Source organism: Perognathus longimembris, chromosome 24 (genome assembly GCF_023159225.1).
Source record: "Perognathus longimembris pacificus isolate PPM17 chromosome 24, ASM2315922v1, whole genome shotgun sequence".
Lineage (NCBI taxonomy): Eukaryota > Metazoa > Chordata > Mammalia > Rodentia > Heteromyidae > Perognathus > Perognathus longimembris.
Window position 1 is genome coordinate 7390291 of NC_063184.1, and position 19881 is coordinate 7410171.

Below are 19881 nucleotides of genomic sequence, written 5' to 3' on the forward strand. Positions count from 1 at the left end.
ATATCTAACACTTACAAGAGAAAACAACAAAAATAGAATGTGGTCCCAGCAAATGAAATATTTTCTGTGAAATCTCCTATGCCTTAAAACATTCCACTCAAGGGGCTGGGGATATGGCCTAGTGGCAAGAGCGCTTGCCTTGTATACATGAAGCCCTCGGTTCGATTCCCCAGCACCACATATACAGAAAATGGCCAGAAGTGGCACTGCGGCTCAAGTGGCAGAGTGCTAGCCTTGAGCGGGAAGAAGCCAGGGACAGTGCTCAGGCCCTGAGTCCAAGGCCCAGGACTGGTAAAAAAACAAAAACAAAAAAAATTCCACTCAAGAATGGTTCAAATTCTGCCGTAAATGTGAAATCAAGTAAGGATGCTATGTGAAAGATCTTTGATACTCTGTCAAATGAATCCATATAATTGACATTTTTTAAAGATTTCATAAAAACTAAGCACTTACGGCTGTCACCTGTAATCCTTGCTACTCAAGAAGCTGAGATCTGAGGATCATGGTTTGAAACCAACTGGAGCAAGAAAGCCTGAGAGACTCTTGTCTCAAATTAACCTTCAAAAAGTCAGAACTGTGGATGTGGCTTAAGTGGCAAAGCTCTAGCCTTGAGCAAAGCTAATCAAGAGTGAGTTCAAATGCTATACACATACAAACACACAGATGCACACACTCTTTTTTCTCCACCCCCCTCCTGTTTCACACTATATCCATTTAAGGTACTTTAACAATAAAACTTTAGACTGTATCCATTTTCTTTTCTAATTGCCTTAGTATCTGGCTGTTTCCATGCTAATAGAATTTTCTGTGGTTTCTTCAGCACATCAGTTTTAACACCAAACTAAGGGATCATTTGTACTCCCTTGGCTTTTTCAAAAGTTTTATTCTGTGAAAGCTATCATTACAATGAAAATAAGAAAAGTTAACAGGTAAACTAAAACAAATGAGAAGTTTGAAATTCTCAAGCTTTTTAAACATTTCAAACCCATGCAGGTGATTGTTTATGCAGTTAGCCACTTTAAATCTATCCCTCAGTGGGTCAAAGAGCAAGGAGCAGACTGCTTGTTTACTGGGTATGCTCCCAAGGCCCAGTGCTCACAAGGCCTAGGTCAGGGGATACACCCAGCGGCCAGGTGACTCCCTGAGAACATTTGTAATGCTGCCTTCCAGAGAAGCACACCTTGCTGTCTAGGCTCCTGTGGCATGTTTTCTGTTCCCAAACCACAGGGTCATGAGTGACAGTTGTGTCACAACAAGCATACTCACCTACCACTTCCTTAAATCCACAAATGCTTGCCTCTTCACATCAATCCCCGGACCACAAAACACGTAACACAAAACCTGCCTCCCAGACATTCCTTTGGGGCTTTTAGTGACACATTATAGCTACACTAATGACCTAATCCACTCCTAAACTTGATCTGATATTTTTACAATGAGCAACCAACATTAATCAAGCGTCATTCGTTCTAATGGATGGGTCTCACAATATCAGATTTGTGAAGGATCTGAGAGACTAGATAATACGGTCTTCTCATTTGAAAAGGATGGCTCCTGAACCTCCAAGTCTACCTCAGGCTGCTTGCTTGAATGCAGTGGATATCCGTCCTAGGCCTTAGTCACATCACACCACACCATCACACCATTTACGCTGCAAGTCCATCTGAACTGCATAACAATCTTTTTTTTTTTTTTTTTTCCTTTATGGTGATACTGGAGTTTGAAATCAGGGCTTCACCTTTGCTAGGCAAGTGTTCTACTAAAACCATGCCCCTGGCACTCTTAAGCATTTATTATTTCTAAAAATTTATATAGTCAATTTTTTTTTGCACACCTTCACTTTCAGCTTTTTAAGAAAATTCAGTGTGAATTATCTGGGTACTGGTGGCTCATGCCTACAGTCCTTGACTACTCAGGAGGCTGAGATCTGAGGACTGTGGTTCAAAGTCAACCTAGGCGCAAAAGTCAGTGAGATCATATCTCTAATTAACTACCCTTCCAAAAAAATCTGCAAGTGAAAAGGTGTGGTAGAGAACCAACTTTAAGTGAAAAAGCTTAAGGATAGCATCCAGACCCTGAGTTCAAGCCCCAGTACTGACACAAAATACATGTAAATTAGACTTTGAACTAGGGGGAAAAACATTAAAATAACAACAAGAAATCCTTTTTTTATGTAAGCATTGTTATTTGATACATTCTTGTCATGAATTTCCCCATTGTTGACTAGGAGCGTGAACCAATGGTAGAGCACCTGCCTAGACAGTGCAAGATTCTCAGTCCAATCTGTAGTGCTGAAAAATGGTTTCAATTCCACAATGTTCTATTAGCTATTACAACTAGTAATAGCATACCATCATTCCTTCCTAGATTAAGGCACATAGAAAGAAAATTTGGTATTACCTCAATTATGCAGAGTTTAGTTGTGTAGGCACCCCTTATAAATGGTTTTAAGATTCTGAATTTCAAGTAAGTGCCAGAGAATCACAGCAGAAATAATGGTTTGTTTGTTTTTTGAAGAAATTCTCTGCATCAGCTCACAGAGAAGTGATTTATCCTCCTGTGTATATACCTAACATACACACACACACACACACACACACACACACACGTAGGTGATCTATGAAAGCCAAAGCCAACAGTGGTTCTAAATCTTTTAAAAAAGTAAAGAACCCTACAAAGAAACATTAAAAGAAAAAAGATGTTACATGAGTGGTATTTTAAATTTCATGTTTGACGTCTCCATCCCCTTGGGTGTGGGTTATAGTTGCAAGTGGCTAGTGGAAGGCAGTAATCAGACCTGGTTTCCAAGGACATGATTTCAGAATCATTTCTGGAGCCTTGCCTATAGAATGCATATGGTGGCTGTGAGCTGTATTGGTAGTTGGTGGACATGCTGTTGTTGATTGGGAATGCAACATTATCATCTAGCCTTTCAAGTGAGCTTGTGGTGGTCTGAGTTTGGGAAACATAGGACATCCTCTCACTCCAGTCTTCCACAGGCCCTGGAAGCACCTTCCTTCGAGCTGCGGAAACCACATTGGCCATAATGGATTCCTGAATGCTTCTGGGTCTGAACGCCTCATCCACCAGGCCGAGAGGAGACCTTGCTGCAGCTTCCCAAGGAGTTGGTCTCTTGTTGGCTTTCTCCAGCCTGTTGATTGGTTTGGCAGGGTAGCTGTAAGCAGGCTGGTATTCCCACGGAGATGGAGAAATAGTGGGTGGGATGGATCTTCCCGGAAGAGAAAGTGAGCGCCCCCCACTTTCCTGAAAAACAGTAAAGATGTGAATGCACCCCATGCATCTCGCTCTGTGGTGATTATTAATTATTATTCCAAGCATGCACGACACCATTACAAAGCACTACAAAAGCCCAGGCCCACAATGCTTAAGTGGGACAGGGCGACCTGTTGTCTGGTGTTTTCTCCCTTTCCACTGAATTCTCAATGACTTTCCTTCTTGCCCTCCCCCTCTGATCCCATAGCTCCAATGGCTGTTCTCTTGCCAGGCGAGTCTCCTGCAGGGGGGCCCTGTCACTGGTAGGAACCCGTCTTCCATTTGTCCTTCACAAATTCATATCTACATCCACAGCCCACCTCCCTTCCAGGCCTGTTTTCCTGGTACAAAATAAACAAAACATGTTGAGAAGCCCAGGAGCCATAAACTACTTGACCTTTGACTGTTCTCAAATGACTTTTAATCTCCTTATCTCACTTTGGTTGACTGGTTATAGCAAAAGCAAACAAGAGCCATGACATTTTGCTAGTTACCAGTGAGATTTGAGTGCCTGGCCTTTGTCCCTTCAGAACTCAGGGGGTGAAGGCCCCGTGGGTCTTTAATTTTTAAGTGGGGAGCCCTGCCCACATCTCTGAGGGAGCTTACTCTGTTCCTTTCATTTGTACTCTGCTTCCTTTTATAAATCGTACATTCTGATTTCTCTGAGTGTTTATGTCCCCAACACAGGCCTCTGTGTGTACTAACTGTTCTGCCTGGCTAATCTGCAGCAATGTAATTTACCAAAAGCCCTTTTATACTTTTGCCTTTACACTTTTGCCTTTCCCAGGTCCCTGAGCCATTGCTTCTATGCCTTATTTCCTTCTACATTCATTCCTATTTACAGGAGATTTCCTTAGGACTAGTTCTGGAAGAAAGAACCAAGGATATACTTAGGGAAATGAAGTCATCTTTGAAAGTATGAAAATATTCCCTTTCTTGGCCAAAAGGCCATCTGTGGGATTTCATGGTGGGATTTCATCTCAGAGCCTTGTACTTGTTAAACCTGGAATCTCAAATCAATGTGTAGTAACCATGTTTCTATAGTAACAATGATACCGCAGCATGTCACTTTCAGTGAAACACAAAACTATCTCTCTCTTTAAAGGGAAATACTGGCTAAAAACAGAATCAGATTTTTTTTTCTACAAATGAATTCTGAGAACCTTGATTCTTGCGGCTTTACCACAGTAATCCTGGTAACACAGAAAAAAAAAATTGACTGTTTTCACACAGCCATTCTCACTTAGAACCCCTCTAAACACCTTCTCTGTGCTTCATAGAAGTAACATCCGCCGTGGTCATTTCTTCCATTTTTCCTTCCTCCTCGAGTTGGGAAGCCAGACACATGCAGGCTCCATATTGTGATTGTGTTAAGTACATCAAGGCAAATACCACAGTCTGAGGAAAACCACCACTCAAGCTGACTGTGGGGCTGTGTCACCTGCCGTGTGACAGTTCACATACTGCCTGTGTAGAGTTCTCAAAGAATGTTCTCAAAGGGTTCAACGCATGCAAGTGCACACCTAATGTTAGCTAGACCCATCTGTACACAGCAAAGACCAAAAGATTCCCACGGAACTCAGGAGTTCTCTGGTGTTAAACATCCCCACAAAAGAGCTGAACTCCAAGGAGACGTGATCCCACCTTTCGCCTTTAATTATCATCAACAGGAATGGACTGATCTTTGTGTACCAGGCAATGGATGTTAACAGGTTTATGTGGAGTTATTTCATTCAGTCTTCTCAGCTCCATGAACAGATGTTCTATTATTATCTCTGTTTTTCTAGATGACAATAAAGTCTGCCACCTGGCTACAAAGCTAATTGCATTTCAGTGTGGAGAGCTAAGCACAAACCTTTTCATAATATTGGGGGTTCTTAAATATTGGAGGAAATATGTAGAAGTGGCATTCACTAAAAAGCACCAGCTCCTTCCTTGGGCCCCACAAAGGTAACAAAAAGCAGAATAAATGGAGCCATCCTTCCCTCCATTTCACATTGATTTCACTCTGAGAAGTCACCTTGAAACCACCTTGAAACCGTTGGAGGCCAGGACTACCATGGCATACAGCTGACAAGTAACTGCCTTGTGTCCCAAGTGGAGGTGACCCTGCCCCTCAGAAAAGTAACCTCAGGCTCGCAAGACAGACCACCCCCGAGGGAGGACAGGTACCTGCTGTGGCAAGGTTGCACACTGAAGCAGGAGAAAGCGTCTTATGGGAACCTACTGATGGCGGCCACAACCCCTCCTCAGAACCTATCTCCAGCAGAACCAGAACTGAGATCAGGAGCAACTGCCCTTGTGGAGCCCCCCTCTCTTCCTAGCCCTAAATCTTCCTCTATTGAAATCTAAACATATGTCTGTACCCCAAAGATGGGCTGAAATGCTTGCTTGCTTTTCCTTTTCATGTGCAATAGATCTTGCTCTGCCCTTCACCATACTATTTGGTGTATGAGTGGCCAGACCTGATATGGGGAAATTCTGGAGTTGGGCCTCTGGCCTAAAGCTTCCAGTTACAATAGTGGGCTATGCTTTCAATGAAATATGAAATTACTTTGAAATCATATGTAGTATATATATATATATATATATATATATATATATATGTATGCATATGTGTGTATGCCAATACTATGGTTTGAACTTAAGGCCTGAATGCTATCCTTGAGCTTTTTATCTTCAAGGTTGGTGTTTTCCTACTTGAGCCACAGCTATACTTATGGCTTTTTGGTGGTTAATTGGACAGGAGACTCCTGCTTGTGCTGGCCTCAAATCTCAGTCCTCAGATCTCTGCCTCCTGAGAAGCTAGGATTAATGGCATGAGCCACCAGCACCTGGCATGGGAGAGTATCTTTAAAAAAGAAAGACTCAAATCCATGAACACTAAATCTGATTCTTCTATACTAATCTGAACATGGCCAATTTCATCTGAGAAATGAGAAATTGGAATGAATCATCTAAATCTTGACTATATTTAGGTTGAGAGTGACATTACATCATGCCACTTGCCACAGGAACAGGCAAGCGACTGGCACACAGGGAAATGGAGGCACTGCTGCAAAAAGGGGAAAGACACGCGAGCTCTGTATTCAAGACGCGCGGGGGGGGGGTGCAGGGGGGTCTTCCTTAGCTTCATACAAGCCATCTTTTCATGTCAATTAATTGTCTTGTTATGAAGCAGCTTAGTTCATTTCCTGGTCAAACTGTCAAAGAATCAACCAGCAGGTAACATGAAATATGTAAACGATAATAATAACATCCTCCTGGCATGGGGCCGCATATGTGTAATCTCAACACTGAAGAGACTGGAGCAGGAGGTTGAGAGTTCTTGCTACCCCTCTCTCCAAAAAAGGGAAAAAGAAAAGGAGGAAATATCACGTGATCTTCACATAGGACCAAGAAGTAGATTCTAAAGCAACGTAAACAGTCCTAGCAGCCAAAGTTGAATGAGCTATAGATTTCACAGTTCTAAATATTTCTATTACAAATCTTGAAAGTGAAACAAAACTTCATTGGGTTGAAATCCTGCCTACACTTGCACTATAGAGAAGGTGTCCCGCTGATTAATATTATTTCATTCCCTGTGGTTCCTTTCTCTCTTAAACATATAATCAGAAAACACTTAGTATAAATATATACTCTTTTATGAGTAGGTCTAAAACAAGCAAACAGCAATAAAGTCTCTTTCCTCTGTCATTTTTTAAGAAATCAGATCAGAAGCCAGTGTCTGTAATCCTAGCTACTCAGGAGACTGAGATCTGAGGATCAAGGTTCAAAGCCTGTCAGGGCAGAAAAGGCCATGAGACTCCTATCTTCAATTCACTACCAGGACACAAGAAATGGTGCTGTGGCTCAAATTGGTAGAGCATTATCCCTAAGCACGAATAAGTTCAGGAGCAGTGATCAGGCCCTGAGTTCAAGCCCCACGACTGACAAAATAATAAAAAATAAAAATAAAAATCATTCATTGGAATTTCTGAAAAGCAGAGGTTCTAGAGGAAGTGCACAAAAAAGAAGAAAGCTTGCGAGAGGCACGGGCCACCTCCGTTTGTCCATTCGCATTGGTGAAAATCTCTGCAGTGAGTTTTGAGTCTTTTCCAGCGCACGCTCTGCACCCAGCTGTCAGCAGGCTCAGCCTCGCTGGCCTCACATCCGGGGCCTGTCTGTTCTCACCTTGTCCATCACCACCAAGGTTCGGCAACCACCAACAGCCCTCGCCGGGACATTGCCACTGTCTTCACATTGCCTTCTCTATTTCTGCCCTTCGCTTCCTTTAGGATTTCTCAACGTGCCAGCCACAGTGAAAGCCTAAGTCAGATCATGTCTCTCAGTTCTTAAATTAAAATACTTCTACTGTTTCCCGTTTCAAAAAAATAAAGAAAAATCCAAATCCATCCATCAACCTATATGAGACACCATAGAATCAGCCGGAAGTCCCTTGGATTTCTGGTTCCATTTGTTTCCCTCTTCAGATTCCCTGAACACACCCGACCCTCTGCTGCCTGGGGACCTTTTCACTTGCTGGCCCCCTATTTGGAACAACATCCCAGACACCAATGTGGCTTCTACTTCATTTCCTACAGCTTCCCTCAAATATCCTAATCACTCTGCCTTTCCCACTCCATGTCAAAATGTCAATCTCTAGCCTTTTTTCCTTCCCTCCCTTCCTCCCTTCCTTCCAGCTGATGGTTTATATCTGTGATCCCAGCCTGGATCATGATTTGAAGCCTTTCTGGACAAGGAAATCTGTAAGACTCTTATCTCCAATTAACCACCAAAAAGCTGGAAGCAGTACTGTGGCTCAAGTGGTAGAGTGCTAGCTTTGAGCACAAAAGCTCAAGGACAGTGCCTGGCCCTGAGTTCAAGCCCCAATATTGGCAAAGAAAGGAAGGATGGAAAGAAGGGAGGGAGGGTGGGAGGCAGGTAGGCAAGCTAATTTCTAAGAATTCCAATTTGTATGCACTAGAACTCACTCTACTATGTGGTTACAAGACAGGAGGAGTCCCTTTTCCTAAACCAGTGGGAGATTTCAATATGTAAATAAATAATTTGCATTCAGGTCAATACACTTGAGAATTTCAAATGACTTGATTCTACAAGTAAGTCTTAGAAAATTATGCTTTGAGTGCAAGGTAAGCCTGAAGTACATTTGCAAGATTCATCAAATAAAACCTGAGAAGGGAAAGGTAATGGAATCTGTCGTTTATTATTGTTGGATGAAGACACTAACTATATGGTCTTGAAGTTTCAACTGTTTTCTAGAATAAACCTTCTGAACTACTTGTTTGGGTCACTCTCAGTTTCAATTACAATTTTCTTGTCAATGCAAGTAGTTCAACATGGGAAGAGATTTCTGCATAAAGATGTGGAATCACTTTAGAGGCCTACAAACACAAGGCAAAGGTTCTCTCATAGTGATCTAGATACAACAGGGGCAAAGAGAAAATTTAAGGTGCTTTTGTTTCTAATGTCTTAGTATAACAATCTCTTTCCCATATATTCTGAGATTTGCCTTCATCATGTGTATATATGTTGTGTGTGTGTGTGTGTGTGTGTGTGTGTCACAGCCCCACTTCCAGCTTTTTTGTGGAACAGAGGAGTCTCATGGACTTTCCTGTCCACACTGGCTTTGAACCATGATTCTCAGATCTCAGCCTCCTGAGTATTTGCAATTACAGGCGTGAGTGCCACTACCAGACAAGATTTACCATCATACAATGGATTTTGAGTGTTCTTCCTGCAAGCAGAGGTCTTGGAAATTTCCCCAAGCTTTCTTTTAGAAGAGTGCCTATTTCATTAGGCAAAGGTTTGTTTTATTATTCTACTTGTGAAGAATAGGGCAGACAGAACTAATAAGCTCTATTTTTCACCACGAAAATTAACCACACTTAAAAATAGTTCTGAGGGCTGGGGATATAGCCTAGTGGCAAGAGTGCCTGCCTCGGACACACGAGGCTCTAGGTTCGATTCCCCAGCACCACATATACAGAAAATGGCCAGAAGCGGCGCTGTGGCTCAAGTGGCAGAGTGCTAGCCTTGAGCGGGAAGAAGCCAGGGACAGTGCTCAGGCCCTGAGTCCAAGGCCCAGGATTGGCCAAGAAAAAAAAAAAATAGTTCTGAAAGTGAGAGAGGAAGATGGTGCCGTCACAATAGGGAGGCACCCCAACTCGCTCCAACAGAATAGTGAGCTGGGAACTCCAACACCCAACACCCCAGCAAAAGACCAGCAAACCCAACAACCCGAACAAACAGAGAAACACAGGAAATGAAAAAAAAAGAAGAAGAAGAAGAAGAAGAGCCTATAATCTGCACAGAGCCGGCGGGATACCCCCCGCCCCCCCCACTGCCCCCAGGCCGAACAGGGCCAGGTTGGGAAAGGGGACCTGGCGCCGGTAAAGGGGACCACAGACCGACAGTGACCAGAGAAGCAACAGCCGAAAAGTGACGCCAGGCGTGCAGAGTCCAGCCAGACAGCAGGAGCTCCACAGGCCCCAGATGGAGTGCAGACCAACCGAGACAGACGGCAGCACGGAACCGGAGGTGCGGGACTGAACAGCTGGGAACAGACAACAACAGCAGGGGAACCGGGCGGCACAGACAGGGAGAGCTGGACGGGGAGAGCCGAACTGCCACCACCAAACGACCGATCGCCACACCCCAGCACCCCAACCCCGAAAAGCCCACAGCAGCGCGGGACACACACACAATCCAGGACCAGTAAGTTCCCCAGTGCCCCCCCCCCACACACACACATACAACGGGAGACCAACTCTAGCAGAGACCCAAACCCTACAAGGAAGCTAGAGCTCCCTCCCTTCCCCTCCCTACCCTGAGGGAACAAAGGAGCCCCATATCTGACAGCTCTAGGATCCTACAGCCTCTGGGAGGACACAGGGGCTAGCAGAGGCGGAGCAGCGCCCAACAAAGTGACCGGGAAACACCTTAGACAGGTGTCCCCCAAAGCCCCTGCTGGGGAGCCCGAACCTGTCCGCACCAGCCACCCCCCCCCAACAGGGACCCGGGGACTAGTAGGCATTGGAACACCACCAGAAGCGCCCTGGTCTGCACGGACTTTTTGAACAACAGTCACAGGCTTGCTGGTGTGCAATACCAGCCCAGCAGGGACACCTGGGCCCGAACACACACACCCTCACAGTGGAGGCGCAGAGCATCTGTGGGCACTAACCCATGCCCAGACACTTGAACCTGCTGGGTTCCACGCATACCGCCCCCCCACAGCAGACTCGCGAGAGGGCACAAGCACCCTCCAACAATTCAGGGCAGCACGCCCCCAAAGGAAACACTAGGGCGCACGCGCACGTGCCCCCCCCCCCCCCCACTGAGGGCCAGAGTGGGTCAACATGCCCTCCAGCAGGAGAATCTCCTGCCCAACCCCCCACGGGAGCCCACAAGCAGGCAAGCTGCAACACCCGCTCTGATAGGCGGCACTCCGCACAGGTGGGCGGGCCACCCCTCAACAGCAACACCTGCTCCGACAGGAGCACTCTGCACAGGTGGGCAAGCTGCCTCTCAGTGGCAATTCTCAAGCTGAGAGGCGAGCTCTTTTGACCATGGCACCTAGTGGGAAAAGAATCAAAGAAAAGAAAAGTCTCCACACCACACTGAACCAGCAAACCGCAAACCTCCATCAGAGATACACTAGGGTCAGCACAACACAACAGCAGGGCACTGTCCTGCAGAGAAAGACACAGAACCTACCCACCCCCGAGTGCAGTGAGGGTGACCACCTCGGCAACAACCAAGCCAATCACACCCATTGGGCAGTAAGGTTCAACAGCCAAACTCAAACCCAGAGCCAGGACACAAACAAGTCTCCACTGATGGACCAGCGGGAACCAGCACAAAGCCAAGCCAAGGTCGCTACCTACAGATCTCCAGGTGTGCAAATCACAAAGAAATATTACAAACTTCATGAAAGGCCAAGCCAACTCGCCAGCTCCAAAAAGTAGTATGACTGAAGAGGAGATGGAGAACAAAAAAACAACTGAGGCTATGATAGCAGCAATGATGGAAAGCCTCAGGAATGAATTGAGAAAACAATTCCAGGAGTTTAGAATAGAAGTCTTGAAGGACCTTCAGGAAGTCAAGAAAGAAATGGAAGCAAAAATGGATACAGTGCTCCTCCGTTAAAGAAGACCTTAGCATCCTGAGAAACAAAATGCATGAAAAAATAGATTTAAAATACAACTCTTTAAGGGAAGAAATTTCCACGATGAAAGCTGATCTGGCAACGATAAATAGCTCACTGACATCCATAAACTCCACACTAGAAGCCACAGCACAAAGAATTGATCATATCGAATCCCGAATCTCTCTTTTGGACGACAATGCAGCTGATAAGGACTAGAAAATTACCACACTCCAAGAAACGGTTAAACTCCAGGGCAGACTAATCCAGGAGCTAGTGGACAAAGACAAGAGATATAATCTGCGCATAATTGGAATAGATGAAGGAGCCGAATACCAGAGCAGAGGGCTACAACATATTTTCAATAGTTATTGCAGAAAACTTCCCCAATCTCACAAGGGACCTCACCCAAGTAAGCGAAGCCTATAGGACGCCTGGCAGACCAGACTCTAGAAAATCCTCACCCAGGCACATAATAATCAAGACTTCAGATCCCAAGAATAAAGAGCAAATTTTGAATTCAGCCAAAATGAAGAAAGAGCTATATTACAATGGGAAAAGGATCCGAATCACAGCAGACCTTTCCACACAAAATCTGATTGAAAACAGAAAGACCATTCAACAAATAAATAAAACTAAAAGCTGGTTCTTTGAGAAAATAAATAAAATTGACAAACCCCTTGCAAGACTTACAAAATAAAGAAGAGAAGAGACTCATAGCCGTAAGATCAGGGACTCCACCGGAAAAAATTACAACAAATACACAAGATATTCAAACAATCATAAGGAACCTCTACTCACTAAAAAACAATAATTTTACAGAAATGGATCAATTCTTAGAGAAGTATAAGCTGAAACTGAATCAAGAAGAAATAAATCAACTAAATAAACCAATAAATTACAGCGAGATACAGGGGGTAATCAAGAGCCTCCCAACAAAGAAAAGCCCAGGCCCAGATGGATTCACCAATGAATTCTATAAAACCTTTAGTAAGGAGCTAATACCAATACTCCTCAAACTCTTCCGCGAAATAGAAACAGAGGGAGAAATCCCAAACTCATTCTATGAAGGTAATATTATACTCATCCCCAAACCAGGCAAAGACCCAACCAAAAAAATAGAATTACAGACCAATATCACTAATGAACACAGACGCGAAGCTCCTCAATAAAATATTAGCTGACAGGATCCAGAAACTGATCAAGAAAATTATACATCATGACCAAGTAGGCTTCATCCCACAGACACAGGATGGTTCAACATCCATAAATCTATTAATGTAATTTACCACATAAACAGAACTAAAATCAAGAATCACATTGTTATCTCAGTAGATGCCCAAAAAGCCTTTGACAAAATACAACATCCATACTTATTAAAAGCTCTGGAGAGAACAGGAATAGATGGAACATTCCTGAAAACAATAAAAAAAACCATATACAACAGATCAACTGCTAATATCATATTAAATGGAGAGAAACTAAATTCATTCCCCCTAAACTCAGGAACAAGACAAGGATACCCACTCTCCCCACTTCTTTACAACATAGTGCTGGAATCCCTAACCATAGCAATAAGGCAAGAGGAGGACATCAAAAGGATCCACATCAGCAAAGAAGAAATCAAACTATCCCTATTCGCAGATGACATGATCTTATATCTGAAGGACCCAAAAAACTCAGCTCCCAAACTCCTACACCTAATAAACCATTTTGGCAAAGTAGCAGGATACAAAATCAATCCACAAAAGTCAGCAGCTTTTCTGTACACCAGCAATGTACAAGCAGAAAAGGAAATTATGGAAATAATACCATTTACAATAGCTAAAAAAAGAATAAATTACCTAGGGATCAACCTAATTAAAGACGTGAAGGACCTATTTAATGAGAATTATAAAAAACTAAAAAAGGAATCAAAGAAGACACAATGAGATGGAAAGACCTCCCATGCTCATGGGTAGGCAGAATCAATATAGTGAAAATGGCCATATTGCCCAAATTGTTATACAAATTCAATGCAATCCATCAAGATCCCAGCTACATTCTTCAATGAAATAGAGAAAGCAACCCATAAATTCATATGGAACAGCAAAAGACCTAGAATAGCCAAATCAATTCTAGGCAAAAAAGCAGTGGAGGAGGTATCACAATACCAGACTTCAAGCTCTATTATAGAGTCATCATAACAAAAACAGCCTGGTATTGGTATAAAAACAGACCTGAAGACCAATAGAATAGAATTGAAGACCCAGAAATTAAACCGCACTCTTACAAAAGTCAGCTGATATTCAACAAAGGAGCTAAAGACATGCAATGGAAAAAACATAGCCTCTTCAACTACTGGTGCTGGGAAAACTGGGCAGCCATATGCAGCAAACTCAAAGTAGACCCTAGCCTATCACCATGCACCAAGATCAACTCCAAATGGATCAAGGACCTCAACATCAAACCTGAATCCTTGAAACTTCTGAACGACAGAGTAGGAAAGACGCTAGAACTTATAGGCACAGGAAGGAACTTCCTGAATAGAGTCCCAGGGTCACAACAGATAGGGGAGAGACTCGACAAATGGGACTACTACAAAATAAAAAGTTTCTGCACAGCTAAAGACATAGCCTCCAAAATAGAAAGACAGCCAACCATATGGGAAAGGATCTTTACCAGTATAGCAACAGACAAAGGCCTAATATCTGTCATCTACAGAGTACTGAAAAAACTAAGCCCTTCCAAGCCCAGTAAACCAATTAGGAAATGGGCAAAGGAGCTAAAGAGAGACTTCATAAGAGAAGAGATAAAAATGGCAAAGAAACATATGAGGAAATGTGCAACATCCCTGGCAGTAAAGGAAATGCAAATAAAAACAACCCTGAGATACCACCTCACTCCAGTTAGAATGGCCTATACTCTGAACTCAGGCAACAACAAATGCTGGAGGGGGTGCGGGGAAAGAGGAACCCTTCTCCATTGATGGTGGGAGTGCAAATTAGTACAACCACTTTGGAGAACAGTATGGAGGTTCCTCAAAAAGCTCAACATAGACCTACCCTATGACCCAGCCATACCACTCCTAGGCATCTATCCTGAACAGGCCTCAAGATAGCAAAAAGACATCTGCACTTCCATGTTTATCACATTACAATTCACAATAGCCAAAATATGGAAACAACCCAGATGCCCCTCCACAGATGAATGGATCCAAAAAAATATGGTACCTATACACAATGGAATACTACATAGCGATTAGAAATGGTGAAATATTGGTATTCACAGGGAAATGGTCAGAACTTGAATAAATAATGTTGAGTGAGACAGGCCTAGAACACAGAAAACAAAGGGGCATGATCTCCCTGATATATGACTGTTAAGGTGGGGGGAGGGGGAGACAGTAGAGACCAGGTCTGCGAAACCAAAAACTTCTTGTCAAATGGTATTTCCCACAGGTTTGGGTCAGTGACCCAGACCTCTCAGTGGATCACAATAGCTCAAAAGCTATGTATGTATGTTCATATAAGACAAGGATAAGCAAACTCTATTGTTGACATTACATTTAAAGTCCTAAGTGAATTTCCTTTGTCGTAGGCCATGTGGATACTGTATATGTTTTTGGCACACTGTGTATTGTATATATGTCTACCTGATCTAGGGAAGGGAAAGAAAAACAGGGTGTAAGATATCACAAGAAATGTACACACTACCCTATTATGTAACTGTACCCCTTTTGCACAACACCATGTCAAAAAAATTTTTAATTAATAAAAAAATAGTTCTGTAATCCCACCCCACCCCCTAAAATGGTAAATGCCTGTAATCCCAGCTACTTAGAAAGTGGAAATTGCAAGGATCGTAGTTCTAGGCTAGACCAGGGAAAAATGAACAAGGCCCATCTCAATCAGTAAACAAGATATAGTGGTGCCAGCATGTGGAAAATGTAAGTTGAAATTCAAGGCCAGCCATAAAAAGAAGCACAATGCTCTATCCTTCCCCAAAATAACTAAAACTGGAAAGGGCTGGGAGCATTGTCCAAGTGGTAGAACACCTGTTTATCAAGCATGAAGATCCTGAGTTCAAATCCCAGTACCATAAAAAATAAACAATAAATAAATAACAGCAATAGAGAAGCAATAACCATTACTCCTGTGTGAAAATAAGACGACACAGGTTGTCATTTCATCACAGTTTGGCTCTGTCTCTGACTTTTGTCATGTGGAGAGTGTTTGAGCTTAGAGATCACACAGACTGGGCAGTGACTCTGCCTTTCATTCTTCCATGAAACTCAACTTCTCCCAGACTGACTTCTCTTAATTGCAAGGTGGGAAATCACAATGGCTTACTATGTCAACATTGTAGGGAAGGCTGAGTGCTAGTGGCTCACACCTGTAATCCTAGTGACTCAGGAGGCTGAGATCTGAAGACCATGGTTCAAAGCCATACAGGAAAGCCTATGAGACTCTTATCTCCAATTAACCAGAAAAAAGCCAGAAACAGAGCTGTGGCTTAAAGTTCAGGTACAGTGCCCAGATGCTGAGTTCAAGCCCAGCACTGGCGCACACACAAAATGATGATAGGGAAGGAGAAATAGAGTTCATACATTGAGTTGAGTGCCATATGGCACAACAAATAGCAATATGTGTGTGGGGTGTGTGTGTGTGTGTGTGCATGCACGTACGCGTGTGTGTGGTGACACTATGTGGCCTTAAAGGTGGCAGAAAACTGGCAGAACGACTTGTTCAAGAGGCAACTCCATGGGCAGGTTGCCCATCTAGGGTAAAAATAGGTGCTCGTGTTGCCTTTGAAGTGGCATTAGCCGTGCACGCCCTGTTCACAGGTCATCAGGCCTGGCCAGGCCTCCTGCCCACCCAGCAGCTAGCAGAACATGGGCAGCTGGCTGGCCTGAAGCAACCACCAGCCTCAGCCCCCAGACTGGGCTGAGCAAGCCAACATACAAGCCCTGATAACCTGAGCAAGATCACTTGGCTGTATTTCCTGTCACCAAGATCAACATTCTGAAGGAATTTGGGCGTATCCTCTTACAGACTCTGCTTCCAGTAGTGATAATAATAAAACATGTAGAGTTTTATTGGGTGCTAATCAGCTCTAAGTAATTGTGTCTGTCACACCCTTCAATCCGCTGAGATCTTTAATCCTTCCAAATAAGGAAACTGAGGTATGAAAATGAGGCCATTTGCTCTAGGTCTCCTTAGTTCTGTTTATATGGGGAAAAAGAAGAATTTAAGACATAACTAACAGAAATTAATTCGAGAGCTGGGAACATGGCCTAGTGGCAAGAGTGTTTGCCTCGTATACATAAAGCCCTAGGTTCGATTCCTCAGCACCACATATATAGAAAAGGCCAGAAGTGGTGCTGAGGTTCAAGTGGAAGAGTGCTAGCCCTGATCAAAAAGAAGCCAGGGACAGTGTCCAGGCCCTGAGTTCAAGCCCCAGGACTGGCGGAAGGAAGGAAGGAAGGAAGGAAGGAAGGAAGGAAGGAAGGAAGGAAGGAAAGAAAGAAAGGGAGGAAGGGAGGGAGGGAGGGAGGTATGGAGGAAGGGAGGGAGAGAAAGAAAGAAAATTAATTCGAGTAATATCTCTTAAGTCTTAAGATTTGCTCACAGAAAGAACTGTAGCAATAATTTTTTTACTTTCTTCTTAAAAAGAGAACTATGCCACTCTATAAATTATAGCTTATTAAATATTTTGGGGATATAAACAATGCCCTATTTAAATAGTTAGAATTGTTATTTTACATTTGTACAATGCGGGGTGGGGGAAAGCCTTAAATAAGTGTGGCTTGTTTTGGTGTTTTTTGGTGCAGGTCTTGGGGCTTGAACTCAGGAGCTAGGTACTATCCTTGAGCTTTTGTGCTCAGGGCTGCTGCTTTACCATGTGAGCCACAGCTCCACTTCTGGCTTTGTTTGGTAGGTAATTGGAGGTCAGAGTCTCATGGACTTTCCTACCCTGGCTACGTTCGAATGATGATCCTCAGATCTCAGCCTCCTGAGTAGCTGATTACAGTAGGGATTACAGGTGTGAGCCATCTATACTAGGTTCTTAACTATATTTTTATAAACGTCTAATTAGTTTGAACATAAAAAATAAATCATTTAAGTACACTTCATTATTTTCTGAAAAGTTTTCCTCCTGAAAAGAAATGATGCATTGCTTTGGTGGTACTGGGGTTTGAACTTAGGGCCTCACAGGTGCCAGGCAGACTCCCTAGCAAAAGATCCACACCACAGGCCTTCTTTGCCTTGTTTGTTTTAGGGGTAGAGTCGCATGCTTTTGCCTCCCTTGTAGCTGGGATTAAAGATGCTTGCCCAGCTGAGACAGATCTCCATAACTTTTTGCCCTGATGTGCCTCAAACCCCCATCCTCCTGAGCTCTACTTCCAGAGTGGCTGGGATTATAGTTATGTACCACAATGCCTTGCCTTCCTTAAAAAGACTTAAATAGTAAAGGTTATTCATTCTGTAGAAAAATGAGTAATAGGAAACAGAAACCGAGTCTTCATTTGTTTCTAAATTGAAAAAAATGAACTTTGAGAAGAAATAAAGGATGTTGATCTTGTATGATGTAGATCTCGTATGGACTTTGAAAAGTACAGTGCCTAGGGCGTAGTAAGCACTCAATAAAGAAAGTCAGGGTCATTACAGAAATGAGCATGCTATGTTTCTTATTTAAGGTATTATTAGGACCAGTTATAATATCCATTTAAAATGTGCTTGGGTGAATGCAGCTGTGGATCTCTGTGAAAATCTTAAAATACCCCCTTTAGAAAACTAATCAAGGCAATTATCTTTTTTTTAAGGTCTGAGACCAGGATTTGAACTTGGGACCTGATACTTTCACTCATTGGTTAGTGCTCTGTCAACTGAGCCTCCAACCCCTGCAACTGTCTTCTCCTCCATTCCTGGAAAGCAAAGGTGCTGTAAATGCTGCAGAGCCCAGAGGGAAAGGAAGGTTCCAGGGGAGGGGAGAGGAGGATGCTCTTAGATTGTGTGCTTGCTGCTTGCAGGAGAGCTAGGATCTCACAACCAAACTTCCAGCTCAAGTACAGAGGTAAGATTTTAAGAAACGAGGTAACCCTCCAATAACCTCCATGTGGCATTTGCCACATGTTCTCACACTTTCTGCTGCTGTGTTTGTCAGTCATTAGAATTCCCTGACAGAACTGAGCAGGGTGGCATGCTTGCAATCCCGGTTTTATGAGAGGCTGAGCTAGGAGGATCTTGAGTTCAAGGTCACTCAAAGCTACATAGCAAGAGAGTGTGGTTTTTTGTTTGTTTGTTTGTTTAAGAAAGGCTGGACATGGTGACTTACACCTGTAATGCCAGCTACCCTGGAGACAGAGGTAGAGCGGACTGAGGTTTGAATCTCGTCTGGGTAAAAAGTTAACAAGGTCCCCAACTTAATGATCAGAAGCTGGGTATGGCAGTACCTACCTACTATCCTAGGCCCATGGGACATGAAACTAGAAGGATCCTCACCCAGCCTGGACCAAGCATAAATTGAAGACTCTAGTCAAAAAATAACAAAAGCAAAGAAGGCTGTTGTGGTTCAAGTGGTGAAGTCCTGGCTCACAAGCACAAAGCCCTGAGTTCAGATTCTGGTGCTGCCAATAAAAGCGTGTTAATGGCGAGGCCGGAGGCACACCAACCACACGGCCATTGACAGAGAGCCACACAGCCGTTGACAGAGCACCACACAGTCTGGGGGATCTAGTATGAGGAAAGAGACTTCATTTCTGCCATTACTTTTCTGCTTGTTGCATTCCTACTTATGAAATGCTTTCTTTGATGCATATTATGAATATTATTTTTCTTTAGAGATTTAAGAGTACCATAATGTATGGGGTAGATTTCCTAAGATCTCCAAGTGGAGGGTAATTGATTAAAGTAGAATATGCAATATTAGTCCTGACTTTATGCTTTTCAAATGCAAGTGGAAATTTTGTAAATAGCATTTCTTTGTGTGTGTGTTGGGGGATGGGGGTGGGGTCCTGGGGTTTGAACTCAGGGGCCGGGTACGGTCCCTGAGCTTTTGTGCTCCATGCTAATACTCTTATCATGGAGCCACAGCTCCACTTCTGACATTTTTATGCTGCATGGCGATAAGAGTCTCATGGACTTTCCTCCCCAGGCTGGCTTTGAACCTCAATCCTCAGATCTTAGCCTCCTGAGTAGCTAGGATTACAGGCATGAGCTACCAGTGCCCAGCTTGTAAATAGCTTTCTCAGAAGTGTCCCAGGAATATTTCTTCACCTGAAAACACAAATCCCAGATGTGTTTGTAGATGGCCATCAATGATTCAAAAAGATGCCTTGTGCAGTATTAGAATGCATATCTACTTACCTAATTTTAAATATAGAGAATAAATGTTGAATTTTGCCCTGGGTACTCATTGCCATTACAGCTATTGTCTATGGCTTTAGCTTTCCAAATGAAGTCATGCAAGCACAATGT

The 19881-nt window shown here is 43.4% G+C and overlaps 1 protein-coding gene across 1 annotated transcript in view; it reads right to left on the reverse strand.

Annotated features, from left to right (window-relative positions):
- Window positions 1-2572: 2572 nt before the first annotated feature.
- Synpo2 (synaptopodin 2) overlaps window positions 2573-19881 on the reverse strand; it is a 117878-nt gene continuing 100569 nt past the window's right edge. The window contains 1 exon segment of the mRNA XM_048333571.1: window positions 2573-3264. Within this exon segment, the coding sequence (XP_048189528.1) occupies window positions 2725-3264 (540 nt within the window). The 3' untranslated portion in view covers window positions 2573-2724.